General features: G+C 46.4%; 1 protein-coding gene across 1 annotated transcript in view; it reads right to left on the bottom strand.

Moving 5' to 3' along the window:
* Nucleotides 1–366: 366 nt before the first annotated feature.
* The window catches only part of E2f7 (E2F transcription factor 7), a 39,428-nt gene continuing 18,673 nt past the window's right edge, over nucleotides 367–21,121 (bottom strand). Inside the window, exons 5-12 of the mRNA XM_021174709.3 lie at nucleotides 19,873–20,031; nucleotides 18,408–18,542; nucleotides 10,716–10,901; nucleotides 10,151–10,220; nucleotides 6,217–6,682; nucleotides 4,493–4,748; nucleotides 2,940–3,361; nucleotides 367–948 (exon numbers count right to left, since the gene is read on the bottom strand). Of these exons, the coding sequence (XP_021030368.1) occupies nucleotides 778–948; nucleotides 2,940–3,361; nucleotides 4,493–4,748; nucleotides 6,217–6,682; nucleotides 10,151–10,220; nucleotides 10,716–10,901; nucleotides 18,408–18,542; nucleotides 19,873–20,031 (1,865 nt within the window). The 3' untranslated portion in view covers nucleotides 367–777. The remainder of the gene's footprint in view (nucleotides 949–2,939; nucleotides 3,362–4,492; nucleotides 4,749–6,216; nucleotides 6,683–10,150; nucleotides 10,221–10,715; nucleotides 10,902–18,407; nucleotides 18,543–19,872; nucleotides 20,032–21,121) is intronic.

The raw sequence follows: 21,121 nt of genomic DNA, 5'->3' as shown, positions 1-21,121 counted from the left end.
TTTTGTTTTAAAACAAACCGTGTGACCTCATAGTTCATCGTTGCTGGAGGAGCAGCCACAAGGCACCCAGACTTTAGTTTTCCTTCCTGCAACTCCAGAGGGGTCTGCACAGTTTATTAATGGCTAGGTGTAGCATTCACAGTTATTTGGGTCTTGACTTTTATCGTGTATATACATTTATCCACATTATTAATAAGTGGTAGAATAAGTGCAGGGCAAGTCATAACAACAACAACAACAACAACAACAAAAGTATAAACATTCAAGTCGCAATACCCTGAAAAATACATTGGATGATGTTGTAAACTTTGTGCAGTAAAGTCCCGCTTCAGGGACAAAATAAATAATACCATAGGATTCCTCACTGAAGGTGGCCTCCCGGAGCCTTAGGAAGCAGTAGCGTATTTAGGCTGCAGAGACGGTTCTCACTACAGACTTGCTCAGGGCAGGTGGAGAGGCATATCGCCGACACTTACCCTGGTTAAGTGCTAGGCAACCCCGCTTCAGAAAAACCATAGCAGTCACACGGCAATGCCGCAGCAACACCGCCACGGGCACAGCCTGGATGCTAGGTGGTGTTAAATGCATAATTAGTAATAATTACTTCCAGGAAGATAGATGACTCATGATATCGGGAAGTTAGCAGAAACAGTGGATCGGGCGAGAGAGCAAGGACACAGCTGAGGACCTGGGGTGACCTGTGTTCCACTTAGGACATTTGTCTGGGACACAGGGAGTGTCAGGCACTGAGGCCATCCCACCCACTGAAGCATCAGGCTAGTCAGGCCCGCTGCTAGAGATTTCTAGTCTCCTCTGGGCTGAGCTAGTGTTTCGTGATTGGTTCCTTTCTCTTCTTCTAAAGACTGGATCGGTGAGGCTGCCGGGAGTCTTGAAGAACGTCTCCCGATGTCTCCGTTGGATGCTCTTGGGAGTCGCCGGTGCAGGGGACTAAACAGAGGAGAAGCAGAGGGAGATGATGTTTTGCACTCCAAGATGGGGATCTTTTCCTGCCGGGTGTCACTAAGCTGCCTGTCCCCTCATCTACCCTACTCAGTCAACCATTAGCACACTGCTGAGTATCTCGGGTACAGAAAGACAGCCTACCAACAAGTGTTACAGATGTGGCTGAGGTCTAGAGGCCAAGGCCATGGCCTCTGCCGTCACTAGCTCTGTGATACTGGAGAAATTATTTCACCTCGGTGTCCCTCGGTTTCTGCATCTCTGTCAGGGTTGAATATCAACCTCACAGGGCTAGAAGGATTACGTGAGAAAATCCTGGAATTTTGGGAGATGCCAAGCAAACGTGTGTTTGTGGTCCTTTCTGCTAACATCCATCTTCATTATGTGTCCCAAAATAGAAGGGAGAAGGATGCTGCTAATGCTCTGGTTCCTACACTGCCCAGATCGGTACTCGTAAAGCTAGCAATCAAAAGGCATTGTACTGACCGGGTAGATGTTCGTACTGTGACAGTATTCACAAAGTGTGCGAACTCAGACCAGACAAAGATGTATCTCACAGGGGCTCAAAACTAGACACAGAGCTCTATGGGGCTACAGAGATCGAGAGTCTTAATCTAATCAATAGTCTTTCCCAGGGAAGAGCTTCCAGACTGACTTATCCAACACCACGTGGTCAGCCCCAAAATTATATACACAAGTAGCACTATAGGGACTGATTGATTATATATATATGTATATATATGTGTGTGTATGTACAATATATATGTATATCCACACACACACACACAAATACATATATACTTAGGAATATATAACATATATGTAACAACTATTAAAGAAATAGATGCCATGAATTTAAGAATGTGTGTGTGTGGGGGGTATATACCAGAAGGGTTGGAGGGAGGAAAGGGAAGATGGTAAATGATGTAATTATAATTTTATTTCAAAAAAATTAAAAAAAAAAAAAACCAAAAAACAAAAACCAACCCAGCAGGAACGGGCAGTGGGCACAATGTCCCACTACTAGCTGAGCAGCTGCTGGCAGCTGACTGGGCAGGAAAAGAGAAAGGCAGGGTTCTTTAATGTGACACCAGCTATACTGGGCACACTTTGGAGCAGGCCCCATGCCTAATACAAACTGGACTGAGTGGGCTTAGAAAGACGGAGAGAAACAGCAGCGTTGGACCGGGGAGGCAGGGGGTGAGCTCTGGGAGGAGTTGGGAAGAGGAAATGAACAGAATCAAAATACACGGTCTGAAATTCTTAAAGATTCAATAAAATCACTACTTTCCCAAAAAGTGTACATTCAGGCAAGGGGTACAGAGCAGTGGCAGAGCATGTGGGGCCCTAGGTTCGATTCCCAGTACTGCAAAACCAAACCATGTCTAAAAATGAATGTGATTATTTAAATATGTAGCAAACTTCAGAGGCTCTGAATAACTTGACTGAAGAGTTTCAGCCAAACAGAACCTTTGGGGTGGGAGGGGGGAGGTGTGTGTGTGGGTGTTGTAATTAGTGACTGTGAACACCCACCGTCTTAAAAGAATTTTTAACAGATTTTTACTGACGGAACTACAAAAAGAATCCCACAGACGAGTGCAGAACCGATTCCATGGGTGCCGGTTGCATGTGTGTGTTTTATGAGTGTGTGTGACCTCAGTTCCCAGGCTCGGGACGATCTCCTCAGACAGCCTAAGGAGAGAGATGACCACCAGGGAGGCAGCAAGGATGAAGACCTCCTATAACCTTAAGGCTCCCCCTGCTGTTGGGAAGCGAGATGACACCGAGAAGATTTGTCTGAAAGCATGACTTCTGTCTTGGAGCCCAGAGCTTTGTGGAATAAGAGGTAACACTGGGTTCACACTGAAAACCAGGTAGAACCGGATGTAACACCTCTCCATACCGGTCAAGCACCTGGGAGGAAAGCTAACTGTATGTAGGCGCACCCCACCGTGGAACAATGGAGCCTTGGGTCTCACCTGCTCCGCCTTTACCATCGATACCGGATGTCTCACGTAACCGGGGGACTCGGGGTGGACGATGCCATGTGAGCCGGGTATCACAGGGTTCAGGTTGAGTGAAGGCTGACAGCGAAGCTGAGGGTCTGCACAGGGGAGGGTGGATGGCTTTGGATTGACCATGGCTGCCGGGCTGATGAGAAGGTGAGAAGCAGATGCCAGGGTGGACAAGCCGAAGTTCATGGGTCCGGGGTTTGGGTGAGTGCCTGGGGCTGAAGAAATGGGTCCGGGTATTGCGGGAGAATAGAGAACTGGAAAGGGGCCCAGGCCCGGGGATTGCAGGAACATGCAGGGTACACCGAAGGATGGCAGCTGAGCTGGGGAGGGTGCCACGGAGTGGGGAGTCTGGGCGCCTGGTAAAACCATGTTAAAACCATTTAACCCTGAAAGAGAAGGAAAACAAGAGTGAAAAATCACAATACAGGATTCCACTCACGGTTACATCTCCAGTGGCGTCCGTGCTCATCAGTGACGGAGGGAGGACCTCTCCCTCGGCCCCTGCAGCTGACGGGGCAGCTATCACACAGGCGCTAAGACTGCACGGTCAGCATTTCCCTGCAGGGTCTTGGTTTTTGAGTCAGGGTTTCCCTGTGTAGTCCTGGGTGCCCTGGGACTCCCTCTGTTGACCAGTATGGCGGTTTGAACAGGTTTGGCCCACATAGAGTCTTGTGTCTGAGTGCTTCTTCCACAGGGTGTGGCACCATCAGGAGGTGTGGCCTTGTTGGAAGAAGGATGTATCACCGTGGGGTCGGGCTTCGAGGTCTCCTATGCTCAAGCTGTGCCTAGTATAACAGTTTCCTGCTGCCTGCTCACTGCTAGGTTACTGGCCATGCTAAGGGGCTAAACTTACTCTGAAACTGGAAGCCAGCCCCAAATTAAATGTTTTAAATAAGAGTTGTCATGGTTATATGGTATATGGTCTCCTCACAGCATTAAACCCTAGCTAACACTGGCCTTGAACTCACAGAGGTCTGCCTGCCTCTACCTCACAAGTGCTGGGATTAAAGAGTATGCTGCCACCACCTGGTGGCCAATGCCTGTGGAGGACTCTTTTTATTTTACTTTTTCTCTGTGGCTGTGCATACTCATGTGTGGACGTGGACACCCAGGGACATGAGAGGAACACTTTGAAAGCTGTGTCCTCATCTTCCACTGTGAGGCAGGGGCTCTTGTTCTTAGTGCCGGGCCGTGTACAATCACCGACACACTCTCACACTAGCATGCTGAGCCAGTGCCAGATTCGCTTGAGTCAGTCAAAAAAACAATCAATGAAGGTATCTTTTAAATATGCAGTTTCTACATCATATAAAGTGTAATGGGCGAACAAACACACCCCTCCCGCCCCCCATCTATCCCACGTATTTTATTTCCTCTGTAGTTGGTGAATGGAGACCTACAGTCTCACCCTCCATTTAAGGAGGCCAGGGATGAGACAGGTACACATCAAGGAACGTCTCCGATCAGGTGACACTGGCAACGAGGTGAGCAGTGTGAAGGCGTCGGGGACCCTTTACCTGCGGGAGACTGCACATACAGGTACTGCATCAGGGAGGGGTCTTTGGTGATCTCGTTTTCGTTGGAAGGCTTTTCAGTGTCTGGATTTCTTGCCAGGTTTCCACATTCAGAAGCAACGTAGCAGTTTGGGGCAGCCTTTCCTGTAACTTCTTCTGCAGCAGGGAGCTGACCCTTAACACAGGCGTCGTCCAGGGGTGGAGAGCTCCCGTTCCCCATGGTCACAGGACAGGCAAGGTCTGTGGAACTTGAGGGTTTCTGAGGACAATCAAACCAGAAGGCAGAAGAGCCAACCAAGTGAAAATTCCAGTCATCAGTTTCGGAAGAGTTTTCTTAAATTATCGACCACACAGACAAGAGAACAGCCGTGTGCCATTTGGACTAACGGCTCAGTAGTTTTGATTCTATTTATAAGTCCAGTAGAGAAACGGGAGTGTATGTATGTGTAGGCTTATGGCGCCTAAACACAGACAGGACAGAGATTATGGTAATACCAACTGGTCATGGCATTCAGAGTATGAAGGAGAAGCCTCTATGCTGGTAACCCTCAAGGAGTGTTGGAGCTGTAGTCTCTCAGCTAGAGTTATATTGGGACCTCTGGGCCAATTTATAGCTATGAAAATTACATAACAATTCATAACAGTAGTAAAATTACCATTACAAAGTAGCAAAATTAAGAATAATTTTATGATCCACCACAACATGAGGAACTGTATTAAAGGGTCGAAGCATTAGAAAGTCTGGGAACCACTGTTTTAGGGTTCTAAAGATGTGGGCTGGCCCAGAGCCACCTTGGTGTCCGAAACACGTGCTTGTGAAGCCTTGCATGGTTTTCTTCTCCTGCAGTTTATAAATAAACATTTGATTTGCTTTCCCCTAAGTTAGTTCTTTGACAATTTCACGCACGTACACAATCCACTCTGGCTATTCTGAGAGATGCCTCTACCTGCCTGTATCTCTCCTGTTAGCCAACTTACCGGTGGCTCCGTACATTTCTAATCCAAAGCGCTGGGCTATATATAAAATCAGAAAAAAAAAAAAATTGGCAAGAGAAAGGTAGAATTTTTTTTTTTTAAATTAGTAAGACTATTATCTTTTTTTTTTTTTTTTTTTGGTTTTTCGAGACAGGGTTTCTCTGTGTAGCCCTGGCTGTCCTGGAACTCACTTTGTAGACCAGGCTGGCCTCGAACTCAGAAATCTGCCTGCCTCTGCCTCCCAAGTGCTGGGATTAAAGGCGTGCGCTACCACTGCCCTGCGGGACTATTATCTTAATTACTGGAGTAATCCATGCCGTGTGCCTGGCCTACCCAGACCCGAAGGAAGTGTTGTGAGAAAGCACTCTGGTTGTTTTTTAGTCTCTTTTGTTCTTTTCGTTCTGGAACTAAGGATCCAGGATCTCTGGGCAGTGAAGAGAGCTGACCCAGTCCAGTCCCAGTTCTCCAGAGACATCCATATTCCTGGCTCGGGAACCCCACTGTTTCCAGAGCCCAAGTGGTTTCGGGGGGGTGGGGGTGGGCACTTTTATAAGTGTGACTTCTTTCTTTTAAATAAAAATAAAATTTTTCTTATGATTATTTTGGGAAAGCCAGTCTGGTGCTTCATGAGATATGTGAGGAACACATGAAAATGTAGTCCTATTCCAGACTAGACTGACTGAGGGCATGTGACTTCATTAAACTCATAGCGAACGAGATGGCACCAGACGCATTCACCCATACTCCCTTACCTTGGGCATAACTAGGGATAAGGGGCTGTCTTCAAATTCCTGACTTTGTCTTTTCATGGCGGGCTCGTCCTCCTCCTCCTGAGGATCCCTCTCCTCACACAGGCGCTTCTGAGCAGAGGGTGTCACTGACAGGTCAGCTGGGACATCGGAGCCACCACCATCTTCCTCTGACCTTGACTCTGGGGACAGTCCCTCCTGCACACTCCCATACAGCATGAAGAGTTGGGTGGAGGGCACGTAGACCAGGGGCTGGCCCGCGAGCAGAGCTGGCTTTAAGTTCTCTGCGTCGGAGGTACCTACTTGTCCGCTTGGACCATTCTGCGCAGAGAAGGCCGGCAAATCTGTTTGAGCAACAGAAAATACCGGCTGGGCTAAAGGCTTGACACAGTATTCGGAGTCCATGGATAGGGCGGGGTCCAAGATGCTTGCTGGAGGCACTGCTGTGTTACTGACAAAGGCTTCCCCCCTGAAATAAAAAGATACAATGTATGCCATCAAGTCTCTGAGCTCTGCCATAGTGCCCCATCCTCAGCTTCCCAAGCCAGAAGGGACACAAGTCTGCCTAGATGATGTTCAAATGTCCTCCCTTGTCACACACAGAGGCAGACCGGGTGACTCTGGATGGGTCGCTAGGGATGACATGAGGTGCCAATGTGCAAGAGATGTTGGGGCTCTTGGGTGACCCCAGACACTGGTTCCTCCCTAGCTACTTATTGGTTATCGAGTATCAAGCATTCGGCCCTGAAGCATAAAATACTATATAGTCATAGCTACTCTCATTCCCGTTTATTACCGAGGAAAACCTGAGCCAAGCTCAGAGGTCTTAAAGATGTGAAGCTGAGCCTTGTCTGCAGTTGTCAAAGGTCTGATTGATGGGTAAGGGCCAGGTTCCCAGTCACTGGGAGAGCATGGGTAGAGGGGAGTCTGGGCCAGACTGATGTAAAGGAAAGCTAGTCTAGTTTGCCTAGAATTCAGTGCGGGATGGGGAGTGGGCAATGAGGAAGTAAACTTAGCTACCAGCTTGGAACTTTGTTATTCTTCTCTGAGTTTGCTCAGTATTACTAACTAGTTCACGTGTTGAACTAGATTAACCTCTGGTAAGAAGAGGATGTGGATTTCTGTTGGCTGCCACAGATCAGACACACTTTACCCAGGGTCAGCTTTGCAAAGATGAGTCATTCTCTCCAACTGTGGTCTCCCTAGGTAAGGAATTGAGCTCTGAAAGTCACCAGGCTGCAGCGAGTCCATCAACCACTAACATGTTCGCCAGCAACGTCAACCCCTTCCTCTCCACCAGGAAGCTCACTGCTTCTGGATGCCATCGGATGTCTCTGACTACTATGTCATGGTCTTACACTGTGCGCTGTCTTCTGTGTTCAGCCGACAGGGCTCCGACCTGAACCTCAGCAGATGGGAACCACCACACACTCCTTTGTTCTGCAACCTGACCGTCGGGAGACGGTGTCTGCTTCCCACCTTTAAAAGTCCCACAGTTTTTACATATTAAAAGTTCAATCCCTTTAAAATATCCAGTATCTCTTAAAATACAAAGTACTTTAAAATTCAAAGTCTCTTACATGTGGGCTTCACTAAAAAACTTCCTTCAAGAGGGAAAAATATCAGGGCACAGTCACAATCAAAAGGAAAAATCTCCAACCATCCAATGTCTGGGATCCAACTCACGATGTTCTGGGCTCCTCCAAGGGCTTGGGTCACTTCTCCAGCCATGCCCTTTGTAGCATACATGTTGTCTTGTAGGCTCCAGCTGCCTGTACTCCATTGCTGCTGCTGTTCTTGGTGGTCATCTCATGGTACTGGCATCTCCAAAATGTTGCTGTCTTCCACTGTAACTTGGCTTTAACAATAGCCTCCCATAGGCTCTCTTCATGGTGCTAAGCCTCAAGTCCTTTGCATGACCCCTTCAGTCCTGGGCCATCAATTGCAACTGAGGCTGTACCTTCACCAATGGCCTTCTATGGCCTCTCATAGTGCTGAGCTGCTCTGCGTGACCCCTTCATGCCTTCAAAACCAGTACCACCTGGGTGACTCTTACACATTACCAAGTCCCACTGTAGCAAGAGGTACAACCTTGGTTATCTCTGGAGCACAGCCTCTGTGCTCTCAAAAAACACTTCCCAGAAGTTGTCACCTCAATGATGCTGGTCTCTTTTTAATCATCACTAATTTCTTAGCTCCAGCTAACCAGCATCAATAGTCCCAGTAATGCCAAGTTTTTGCTTTAGTAGTTCTGGTATCTTGTTAATCACAGCTGATTCTTCAGCCCCAGCTGAAGCTAACCAGCTAACCAGATCCACAGAATCTTCACAATCAAAACAGCAATGGCCCTGAAAAGAGTCTTTAATTTTCCCTCTGAAATTTCACAAGCCAGACCTCCATCTTCTGCACTGTTCTCAACATTATCTTCCAAGCTCCTACACAACATCTCGCAGAGCTCTTAACAACGATTGGATCTTTAAGCCCAAAGTTCCAAAATCCTTCCACAGTTCTCCCCAAAACATGGTCAGGTTGTCACAGGAATACCCCACTCAGCTGGTACCAATTTGTCTTAGTCAGGGTTTCTATTCCTGCACAAACATCATGACCAAGAAGCAAGTTGGGGAGGAAAGGGTTTATTCAGTTTACACTTCTACACTGCTGTTCATCACCAAGGAAGTCAGGACTGGAACTCAAGCAGGTCAGAAAGCAGGAGCTGATGCAGAGGCCATGGAGGGATGTTCTTTACTGGCTTGCTTCCCCTGCTTGCTTCCCTTGCTTTCTTATAGAACCAAGACTGCCAGGCCAGAGATGGTCCCACCCACAAGGGGTCTTTCCCCCTTGATCACTAATTGAGAAAATGCCCCACAGCTGGATCTTATGGAGGCATTTCCTCAACTGAAGCTCCTCTCTGTGATAACTCCAGCTGTGTCAAGTTGACACACAACCAGCCAGTACAGCACCCTAACTACTAACCTCAGCCAGGAAGACCTTCTTCACTGAACCTACATTAGTTCCTATTGTGTGTCTGGGAGATGCAAACCCTCTTGAATTTCAACATTTTTGCCAATTGGACCTTTACTCAAATGCTTCCTTTTTATTTATATTTGGTTGAGAGACTTTTAAAATTATTTTTATACACGTGTGTGAGTGCAGGTGCCATGGCCTGTGTGTGATGGTCAGAGGGCAATTATTGGGAACCAGGGGCTGAACTTGGGTCATCAGACTGGGTGGTTATAGCCTTTATCCTCACGATGCCCTCTCGCCTCCGAAATGCTTCTTACTAATGATATTTCATTTAACTATCCTGTCTGGACAAATGGCAGCTACACTAATTAGCATTCTGCGTCTCTCCTCAGCCCTGCTGCATAGTCTGTTTCTTCCCACGCCTGCTGTTAAAATTCTCTCATCCCTTCTTTACTGCACTGTCTAAGATACCTTAAAAATCACATCGCACATTTAACTCAGGGGGGGTTTCCGATCAGCTGTCACATGCGAGCTGTATGAACTCGGACCACTTATTCAACATCTTGGGACTGTTTCTTCCCTCTTTAATGAGGATAGATATCTCAGCCTCTGAAAAGGCTGCTGGGCTGGTATTATAGAGGGTAATAAATATGACGGCTTCTGGAAAACACCCAGTGTTTGTTAGATAACCGAGCTACGGTCAGGAGAAAATAAGGTTAGTACATGTGAGCTCTTCTCAGCATGTTGGTCTCTTCCATTTTGCTTCCTTTACGCTACGGTAACTTAGGGGGCAATTTCCAGGCATCTGTGCCATATTACATCAGGGTTGGCACATAGAAGATGTGTTAGTCCTTCATAAAAAGAGCGGCTTAAAAAAAAAAAAAACATTTTGCGATGGATGGATTTCAGTATGGCCAAAATTAACACTAAGAAATAGAAGAGAACACACTCTGGGTTCTTGAAGACTACTTACTGCGAATTATCTTCTACTTTCTGTCTGTAGATGGCTGCCAGACTTCCAATTTCCAGGGAATAAGCTGACCCTGGAAGGGAACGTGAAGTTTAGCAAATACAGAGGGAGCCTTCCGTGTGCAGATATACACAACAGAGACCATTCCTCACAGCGTAGGGATTGTGAAAGCTACCTCAAATCTGTTTGGGTTTTGTTTCAAAAAGGGCAATCTCCAGAAGTCAGCTGTGGGTGGTGATTCCAGGTCTCATTAAGAAGAAGCAAGAAAGCAAAACACGTCTTGTTGCCCAAGTCACTAACATCTGGGATATATCAAGGAGGCCAAGCGTAGCAAGCCGATTGATCAAGGCTGACTGGATCAATTTCAGGCGTGGGGCTATGCTCACACACTGTGAAGTCAGCATGTCTTTTGCAGCCAATAATTGTTTGACTTCAGGCAAGTCAAGCTAGCAGTTGGAAAAAAAAAGTCGCGTGGGTCTAGAGAGATAATTTGAAAATGCCTGCATATCGCCAAGGCTATTCCTCCGTGGCAACCAACGGACTCCAAGGGCTAACCAAGGGCAGTTACCTTGTCTTTCTCCCTGTGGGCTGCTGGGCTCTGAGCTCACTTTTCTCTGTATCTTCTCAGACATGTGAACCGTGTCAAAGGAACCGTACCGCACCAGCCTCTCTTTTGCACACACTCGGATCTGGCCGTATGCTTCCTTCTTCAAATCCGGTAAGATGGATGCAGAGACGTCCAACAGTTCTTCATCTAGAGGGAGAGACAGAGAAATGGAGTGCCGCTCTACAGCTATAACCTTGGGTCATCTCTTTAAGGGATGCTTCCAGGGGCCTGGAGAGATGGCTCAGTGGTTAGGAGCACTGGCTGCTTCTCCAGAGAACTCAGGTTCCGTCTCCACGTGGTAGCTCACAACTGTCCGTAACTCTAGTTTCGGGGGACCTGACACCCCCAAACAGGCATTCATGCAGGCAAAACATCATTGCATATAAAACAAAAATAAATAAACTAAAAAAGAGAGAGATGGCTTTGAACTTAAAATTGAAGTGGAGTTACCCTATTTAAAGAAAAGTTAATGAGCTATCTTAAATCTTAATTTCTTTCCATGTACTGGGAAAAGAAAAGTAGCTAACTATAAAATGAGAGTGAATCCATATGTACCTAAAATTATTCTAAGGGCAATCAAAGTGGGGCAAGATGTTCTTCAACCCGAGTTAGAACAGGCCCTAGCATTCTAATGCTCCGTTAGGGTCCAACAGCAAAGGCAACCCAACCGTGCTCGGCTCCACACGCGTGTTTTGAGATTCACTTTCAAGATGAATCAACCTCTCTTGTCGAAGCTCCAGGGCAATGCAGAAATGAATCTGAATTTCCTACTCGGCCTTTTTCATCTCTTTCTTACGCACGTAGGGGCCTGGTTACCAAGTGACCAAAGGAATAAGGTCGGCAGCCCTCAAGGCTGAAGGCTGGGGATGGAGATCATTTTATGCTTCAGGGTGCCAGCGTGAAGTCAAGTTGGAAAGTTCTGTAACTTGGGCAGCTATCCCTGCCATCTGAATCGCCATTCTCGCCTTGGCTGTTTATTTCTTATAAAGCTCAAAGCGTACCTATTTTAATTATAAATCTGATTTAACCCGCTGAAAAGTCCATCTAGCCCTTTCAGAAAATTCACTTCCACCTCATACAGCTTTGAAACTGAGTGAAAAAGGAATCTTTACGGCTTTCACTTTCCTGTAACAAAAGCCCGAATATATGTTCCTTTTATTAACAAAACATCAGAAAATAAAACAAAAAGAACAAAAGAATGGGTCAAGCCAGTCTTCGGGGACCATATTTGCCTGCTCTCCTGAATCAAATAAAACACAGAGCTGAAATGAACACACCCGTGGCTCTCAGGATGGGGAAGACAATGACTCCTTAAAGCAGAAATAAACTTAGGCGAGCTTTGACGGCCCTGACTGAACTGCCTGAAGGATGTTTCTAGGTTGGGGTGAAGGGAACCTGATAGTTTCCCCCGGCCGAGGGCGCCCCTGGGAGAACTAAAGCATTATGGCAGCCCGAGTTCACAAGGCAGAATCCTGAAGAGGACAAACCAGGAGACAGACTGGGGGGAGGCGCTGGGGGGCTGGGAAGGGCTCCCCAAAGCACTCAGTGCCGTATGAGAAGTCAGAACAGTACGGGAGGTCAGGGAAGGAAGCACTGGGAAGGGGGCATTGTTGACTAAACGTTACTGCCTCAGCAGTGGGAAAGTGGTCTAGTCTCCTGTTCATACAGGCTACGTTTTCTCTCCTTATCCGAGGACAGGTTGATTCCAGAGTTTGGCTGCTGTAAACAGAGCTGTGACAACCTTGAGTGCAGATACCTCCTCAATACACCAGTCTCGGTTCCCATGGCTACTAGTGGCACTGTCGGACGATGCAGTAGCTTCTGCTCTCATTTCTGAGGAACCTCCATCTTGCCTCCTGTTATGGCTATACTACTTTGCAATCCTAGCAGTGATAAGGCTTCCACTTTCTCCATAACCAAGAGTGTGCGTGATAAACAGTCATTTAACTGGAGCGAGAGACATTCCCCTGTGGTTTTGATTTCCATTTCCCATGTGACTAATGACACTCAGACATGTAACTGGTTTTACCCATCCCCCCCACCTGTTGCTTGAATTTTATAGTCTGGAAATTATTTCCCTGTCGCATAATGCACAATTATCTCCTCCCATTCTGTAGAGTGCTTCTTCACTGTTGGCTGTATCAAGTTGTTGTTTTTTTTTTTTTTTTTAAAGTTTGATGTATTCTTATTTTCCGATGTTATTTATTGACTATGCTTTGGGGATTCTACTAAAAAAATATGTTGTCAAGATTAACGCCCTGAAGCACCCCACCTGTTGTTTTCTAGAAGCTTGGCTTAATGGCATACTTTTTTTCTTTTAGTGAGATGGGGCTCCAGGGGCTTATGAAAATGTTACCATTTTCTGGGCACCATTTTTTGAAGAGACTCTTGTCACTTTTGTCAAAGGTTAGTTGGCTGTAAACAGGATTTACTTCTTGGTCTGTATTCCACTGGGCTGACTAGCAAGCAGACTGGTTCTGTTTGGACACCCTAGCTCTAGGCTCTAGCACGGTCTGGAGTCGAGGACTACCATCCTGTCTGGGTCCGCAGTCTGCAGTAAGGCTCTGAAGTGAAGTATCATAATGCTTCTGGCTTGCTGGTTTGGGCTCAGATTTTTTTTTTCCCCCATTTTGTTTTGAATGTCTATAGCCTTGCCACGGGGAATTCAATATGTAGACTAAGCTGGCCTAGAACTCACAAAGATCCACTTGTCTCTGTTTCCCAAGAACTGGGATTACAATTTTGAGAAGCTGTGGTCAATTCCTTTTACCAGGTTGGCAGTTGTAGATACATCCGCCCTTTGGTAAAATTTGTCTGTAGGGATTTTATTTGTAGTGAACAGTGCTTCCTCGATTTCTTTCTTGTTATTGTTGTGTGCAAACATAACTCATCGTTGTCTGCTGGTCTGCAATCTATCTGAATCCACTTGCTGCTTCTAACAGGTTCGGTGGTGACTAGGTTTCTTCCTCTACCTAAAGTCATGCTGTTTGAAAACGGTCATTTCATCATCCCTTCCTTTCTGACTTACGTCTCAGTCCTGAGGATCTAAAGGCTTCCACTGCTATGCTGGGTAAGAATGGTGGGAGATTTAAGACGGTAGCTAACATTTCTTTTCTACTACTGTTCAGCTCTTCTCTGGTTTTCACTTGCCTCATTAAGTTGTTTACTTGAAACCCGATTTTGCTAAATGTAGGTGCTTAACTGTTACAAACTTCTTTCTTGTTACTTCTGCTGTCCCATAGATTTTCATGTCATACTTGCCTTGCATTTTTAAAAAAAAAGTTTAAATATCCCCTTTGATCTTTTCATTGATGGGATATCAAGGGAGTATTGTTTAATTTCAATGTATTTGTACAACTTACAAAGTTCTTTTGTTGACGTCTAGTTTGATTCCTTTGTGGTCAGAGATGATACTATATTTATTTATTAGATACACATTTATTTATTTATTTGAACTGTTGAGATTTGTTTTGTAGCGTGGCACGTGACCTTAGAGAAGCTTCCTCATGCTGATGGGCCTATGTACTCTATAGCTGTCAGATGAAATGCTCTATAAGTGACTGTACATTTACTCTAACAGTGAGCTCCGTGTGGATGTTTCTTTGGTGATAGTTAACATCTGGCCGCCACACCCACTGCTGAAGGCAGGGACGCCTCCACTATTCACTCTTTTCTTGACAGTCTCTCTCTACATAGCCCTGGCTGGCCTGAAACCGACCTTGTAGATCAAGGTAGCTTCGAACTCACAGAGATCACTTGTTTCTGCCTCTGAAATGTTGGGCTTAATGCCACCCGCCACTACTGTGGCCTCCCTGCCTTGAGATCTAATGATGTTGGCTTTCTATACTTGCATACTTTGGGTGTACATAAACATTTACATTTCTGGTTGAATTGCTCCTTTTGTGATTAAATGCCCATTGTGTCTTTTTACCATTTGTGATACAAAGCTTACTTTATCTGATGTGAAAATATAGCTACTCCTCGTCTCAGCCCCTGTCTCCTTGGCACATCTCTCTCTTCTTCTTCTTTGCTCTTCATGGCCTTGGTGTACCCATTCAGCGAGCTTTATCTTGATGGGGTGGGGGAGTGGTGGTGGTGGCATCTGTGTGCATCCCCTGTCAGTGCTGACTGGACATACGTTTATCATCCTGTTCACTATTTTCTGGTTGTTCTGAGCATCTCCCACTTTTCCTCTTTGAGGTTTGGCTTTCTATATTAATAAGGTCGGATGCTCTCCAGAGGCCCCGGATGGGTCCCTTGAGCTGGGTTAAAGGTGTTTGCTATGGAGGTGTGGGTCTCCTCACTGGTTCTCAGACACACAGTAAGTGTTCTTATCCCCTCTCTGACTCTCACTGCATTCTCTCCTGGTGTCGTGCCCTGGTTGAGAGGTGGGCTGGTCCAATGGGGATGCCACTTGACACCTGTGCGTTCAGATCTGATGATAACATCCCTGAGAGGCGTTTCTGAGGTCCTGTCTCTTAGATTTTATGTGTGTGTCTGAGCGATGCTTGAGATTGGATTTCTCTATCATCCTCAAGATTTGAGGACTTTCCAGCACTTTCTACAGTAGAGACAGATTCCCAGGCCCTGCCCTTCCCTTCCGAATGCCACCATACGAATGCTTGTTTACTTCTGGCTGAGTAAGTCTCAAACGCATGAACTTTTTTTCTTTTTCTTCGTTTTCCTTTGTTTTTAACCTGTCCTGTTCAAAGGATGTCAAGTTCACAAATTCTCTGTGTAATCTATTTTGTTGTTGGGCCTCTTGACTTGTTTTTTAAATTATTATTTGGCTCGAAGATTTCCCTTTGGTTTTTATTTGATCTCCTGCTCCTTGCTAAGTTTCTTATGCACATGATTATCTAGTTTCCTAATTCCATCGAATCGTTCATATGCTTTCACGGCTCATTAAATTTCTTGGAATTACGCTTTTGAATTCTGTCAGGTAATTAAGTTCCTTTTCTTTGTGGAGTCCGTTGCTGAATTTACTATGTGGTTCCATTACATCTTAAAAATGTTTCTCTCGTGTGTTGGCTTGGATGTCTATCCAGCTGGCAGAACCACCGACTACCAGTTTTACAGGGTGGTTTCTACAGCGGGGCTTTTTCCTGGCAATCTGTGCAATGGCAGGCTGTTTAGCGTAGGCTCCAGGCAGATGTTTTAGTCATGCAACTTCTTCAGTTGTAATCAACATCTGCAACATATGTGGGTGTCTTGGAGGTTCACGCTGCAGAGCATGTAGAACTAACTCACTGCCAGCTGACAAGCGGCTCTCTCGGGGGAAGCGTGTTTGCTTGCAGCTCTGCAGTGGATCTGGATGTGGGGTGCCCGTCTGTTCCGTGACAGAGGTCATGCTGTCCCCGAGGGTCTGGCTAAGTGCAGGAGAGCACGCTTAGGAGCAAAGTGCCTGCTAATATTTGAGCATTGCAAATAAGCAGAACTCATCAGGGCTCCTGTGAGTATCTGAGGGCTGCAGGGGTGGATTTGCAGGCCCTCTGGAAGCTAATATACTCAGGACCAGCTCACTGGCAGGTTCCTGGTCTGATAATAGGTAGGTGGGGTCCAGTCTGCTTCTTAGAGATTCCTTGGGAGGAAACTGAGAACAGAGTGTGTCCAGTCGCTACCTGGGGCCGGAGGAGAATGAGCAAGGTCACAGAACTGGTTTCTAGAAGTCTCAATGGATTGGTGGCTGCTTTTAAGGGTACGGAGGAGTGGGTCACTCTTCCCAGCGGGGCCTCTGTGGGTCAAGCTTCTCAGAGGCTTACTGTTACTATGTCATTGTGGGCCTTAGCCACTAGCTGGTTGCTGGGATGCTTCCTGTAGCTAGGGGTGGGCCGATATGAATGGTCAGGTGGTTCGAGGGCAACAGGAAGTTAGGAAGAGCCAGCCACCTGTTACAGAGGGACCTCTGTAAACTAAGCTATTCAGTGTGGGTTGCTCAGGGAACTTCCAGGGGGGCTACCAGGCTGGTTCACAAGGCCGAGCTGGCAGACAACATCCTGGCTGTGTGACTTGAATTTCGAGATGGTGGGTGGGCTCTTTCCTTGACCTGTGTGGGCTGCAGGCTTTTCTAACACGTATCAGGCATCTGGTGAGTGCAGACTGCTGGGTCCTTATGCTCATTCTCCCTGGATCAGCACTTCACAACTTGTGGGGCGCGACCCCTGCGGGTCAGTTTGTGACAAGGAAAATATATCCTGCATTTCAGACATCTACCTTATGATTCGTAACAGTAGCAAAGTTAATAGTTATGAAGTAGCAATAAAAATCACTTTATGGGTAGGGGTCACCACAAAGTGAGGCACAGTATTAAAGGGTTGAAGCACTAGGAAGGGTGGGGACCACTGCCCTTGATTCAGGGTTGGTTAGGAGACTGGCTGCAGATGCTGTGCTGTGCTGTGCTGTGCTCTGTGTGTGTGTGTGTGTGTGTGTGTGTGTGTGTGTGTGTGTTAACTTGCACCTTTCCAAGTCTATCTTCATGGCCCTCAGAGCTCTGCTACACATCTGACCCCACTGCATTTCAGGGAGGTCGCTGGTTCCGCTTTTCCTTGTTTTGATTCTTAGTTGAGGGGGGAAGCAACGCTGGAGTCTGTCTATAAGCAGCCATCTTGCTGATGTCCCTCTAGAGGGCCATTTTAGGTAGCAGAGTCACTGACCAAAGTGCAGGCACGTAAACACATGACACTAAAGACCGGGACACTGGAACAAGAAGCCTTGAACAGCCACATCTAGGAATGAGTCCACTGGAAAACCCATTTTTTTTTTTCCTTTTCGTTGTTGTTGCTGTTTTGAATATACACAAATGACTACAAATGCCTCGAACACCCATTTTCAAGTGATAAATAAATTTTAGTGGCATGCAGATTTACAAATACGGAATCCACGAGTGGTTTTTTTTTTTTTTTTTTTTTAAATCTAGATCCTAATGTTATCAGGGAATCAGAGAGCTGTATCTTTTATAAGTCCTACTTATAAATTTATGCCACTAACGCCAACATTGAACAGGCAATTTAAAATATATTTAAAATAATTATCTTAAAGGCTTGTGCCCAGGCAGCAGAGCTACATGGAAAGTTCCTTTCACAGAAGATCCAGCCCCCAACCGCCCAGATGTTAACTGTGAAATAAACACCTGTGATGATGGTTTAGCAGAATCATGGTGTATTTAACCTTTTAATGAAATTACCTAAAAGGTAGTGACTATGTCCCCACTAGACTTAGAAGCTCCCTGCCTTATGTCATGCTAGTTTTGAGTAATTGATTGTAGCTTTTTAATCTTATTTGAGATTTCCCTGTAGAACGACGGTTTGTTTTGCCTATGTAGAAATAACCCAGGTTCAGAAGTGTCACTTTAGACCTTCAGGCTTAAGCTTTCAGGAAAAAAAGTTCCAGAACAAAATAAAAAGCTCACAAGTAGGTATACTTTAACAGGTACAGAAACCCATGGGCTAAGCTTCTAGTATTTTCCTTTCTGGTGTGTATGTGGCAACCCGCACTGATGTTTTCTGGATCGTAATTACTGTTCCAAGAGTGAGGTCATCAGCCGAAGGTTCCGTGTGACATGGAGAACGGGAAAAGGTCAGTTTTGCTGTCTACATATAGAATTAGGAAAAGGAATATACCAGAGTTCCTTATCAAATCATCGCATCTCCTTACCAATGGAGCTGAAGTCCACAGGCCCGATCCACTTGAAGGCTGGTTTCCGGCCTCGCTCTTCTGTTACGTGAACTTTCTTTATCAGAGCCAGGCTGGTCAGAACATTGGCTATGTCATAGAGCCTCCGTACCTTTGCTTGAAGAAACACAAGTACTGTCATGCCACGGGTAATGCCGTTACATCTCAATTTAGGTGACAGGGAAGGTCCCTTGGCTACCACATAAACCTCCGGAGGACAGGCAGTGTGAGATTAGTGGCTCTGTCGTGATTATCACTCAAGATCTATGTCCCTGAATCCTCTGCAGACACACAACGTGTCTTCCCCTCCCGGAACTTCACATCTCAGGAATCCTGTGCTGATAAGCAGGGGGCTCCACTATAGCAAAACTACTGGGCAAATAGGCTGAGATTGAAGGCTTAGTGAATATATAACTCTGGTATGTGGGCAGCACACCAGTGTCCTGAGTACATTCCCCTACCCCAGCTCCCCGCTCCAGCAAGAGGTAGTGACACCTGCCTGACAGGCAGCTGGCCTGTGAAAATGACAGGGACTCCCTGGGCAACCAGTGAAGCCATACTTCTGGGTACATAGAACGCCTGAGATTCAAGGTCACGAGGTATAGTTGTGAAAAAACAGCAGCTGCTCACCTAAAGCCCTAGCCAAGGGGGAGAGGCATGAGGGCATCTGAATGCCTTCTAAGGACATTGCGCGTATGAAAGTGGGGAGGCACAGAAAGACAGAAGAGGCGCATTAAAAAACCAAAACCCCAAAACAAACAAACAAACAAAACAAGACAAGATAGCGTGCCTACTTTTCTATTCAAGAAATGAATAAAGGGTCTGATGGCCACTTGATGTCGAGGTCGCTGCCAGGGCTGGAATTTATCTTAACCGTCTCACCCACCGGGTGGCCATTATTCTAGCAAAACCCCAAAAGGCGACTGGGGAATTCACTAGTGCGTATGAACCCTGCTGCAAGGCTCTCGGGGGAAGGAAGGTGCGTGGGTGTGGCACCGAGAGACTCTCTCCCTTCCGAGACAGCCCTACCCCCACCCGGTCCCCCAACCCTGAGCGTTCCTTGCCTGCTTACCTGTAGACAACTTTCATTTCCACCCTTCAGAGAAGTAGGCGGGGGAGGGGGAAGAAAGGGGAAAGAACACTCAGACAGTCTGCTTGGATGTAGTGTCAGCATAGAGAAATGCACACACCCTCCCTGGCCTGCGCTCTCCGGGTGCGTTCTGCCTCCCTGTCCTCGGTAACCTTGGAGTAAGGGGTCTGCCTTGGGTTTGGTGGGGGTTCTATTAGATGATTGACCTCTTAAAGCGCAGAGGGCTTTTGTGAGCACAAGGAATATGTTTCTCCTAAACCAGCACTGTCAATAAAAACCCTCTTCTGTACATATTTATTTCAGCATCTGCCGCCTTCTCTTTTTGTGCGGCTACGTGGATTAGGTGACGGCTCTTACTTTTGAATTTGCTGTGGTCCGGGGTATCTTGGCTTTCTTCTATGAGGATTTTGGCAGCTACATCCAGGGTGACAATCTTGGTTTTGGAGACGAGGAACAGCATGACAAACTTCTGGCTCATAATTCTTAAAGATTTATCTTTTCGACTGTTTGCAGATGCTAAAAAGGGAGGAAAAAAAAAATCATTGTAACATGAATTTACCACAAGAAAGATTTCGCTACCAGTTTTCCAGAGCTATCTCGCCCCGCCAGCACATGGAAGGATCATCCAGTGACAGGCAGAAGCCTGCTGGACGCACATCACAAAAATAAGCCCATAAAGAAATCAGAAGGCTTTTCCTGCATCTTGTAAAATGCCTATCTCGGGTGCGGACTCGGAGATGGGGATTTTCTATTGCTCATAACACTTCATATTTACATCACATGATAGAAGCCACAGAGCAGTATTTCCTTAAGCAACTTTTTGAAAAGATTAACGCAGGCAGATAAAGGGAGAGGGCTAGGGTTCAGTTGTTTTCTGAATGTCTTTCATAAGAACCCTGTTTGCGGGTAGGGGTAGTGTGTGCACACATGGAGCCCCGAGGGTGATATGTCAAATTTCAATTGCTTATCCATCTTCTTTTTGAGACGGGGCCTCTCACAGAACCCAGAGCTCACTGATTCAGCTGGATTGACTAGCCAGAGAGTCCCAGGGACCCTCTTATCTCTGCCTCTCCAGTGCTAGCATCATAGATAGGCACACGCCACTGTGCCCTACTTTATTTGGGCCCTTAGCTAGCTCCCTAGCCCAAGAACCTCATTTTCCTCTGTTATCACAGTGTCTAGAATGAACCCTAACAGAGTAGGTGCCTGCCTTTACCCAGAGAGGAAACTGATTATCGGTGCGTTGCTGTGGATGGCAGGTAGAGAATCCTGAGAGATGATCGTCTCCTCTGCCTGTATGGGGAAGAACTTCCCCGTGGGCTGGGGCTAAAAGGCATTAAGCCGGGGAGCTGAAGAAAACCACTATAATCTTCCTTCGGGGTCGAATATTGCAAGGCCGAGTGCCAGTTTGATGGCCTGGTATATACCATCCTCACAGTGAGGAGGATGGGAGACTTATGGGCACCAAGTTTACAGCGAGAAGAGGAGACATGTTAAGTTGGGGTAAAGGAAGAAAAAGGAAGATATATCTATTAAACAAAACAAAACAAAACAAAACAAAACAAAGCAAAAACTGAATGACACCAAAGGCAAGCAGGGCTTGTCT

This window comes from Mus caroli, unplaced genomic scaffold, assembly GCF_978045245.1.
Source record: "Mus caroli unplaced genomic scaffold, Mus_caroli_1 scaffold_9, whole genome shotgun sequence".
Lineage (NCBI taxonomy): Eukaryota > Metazoa > Chordata > Mammalia > Rodentia > Muridae > Mus > Mus caroli.
This window is presented reverse-complemented; position numbering and strand designations above follow the sequence as displayed.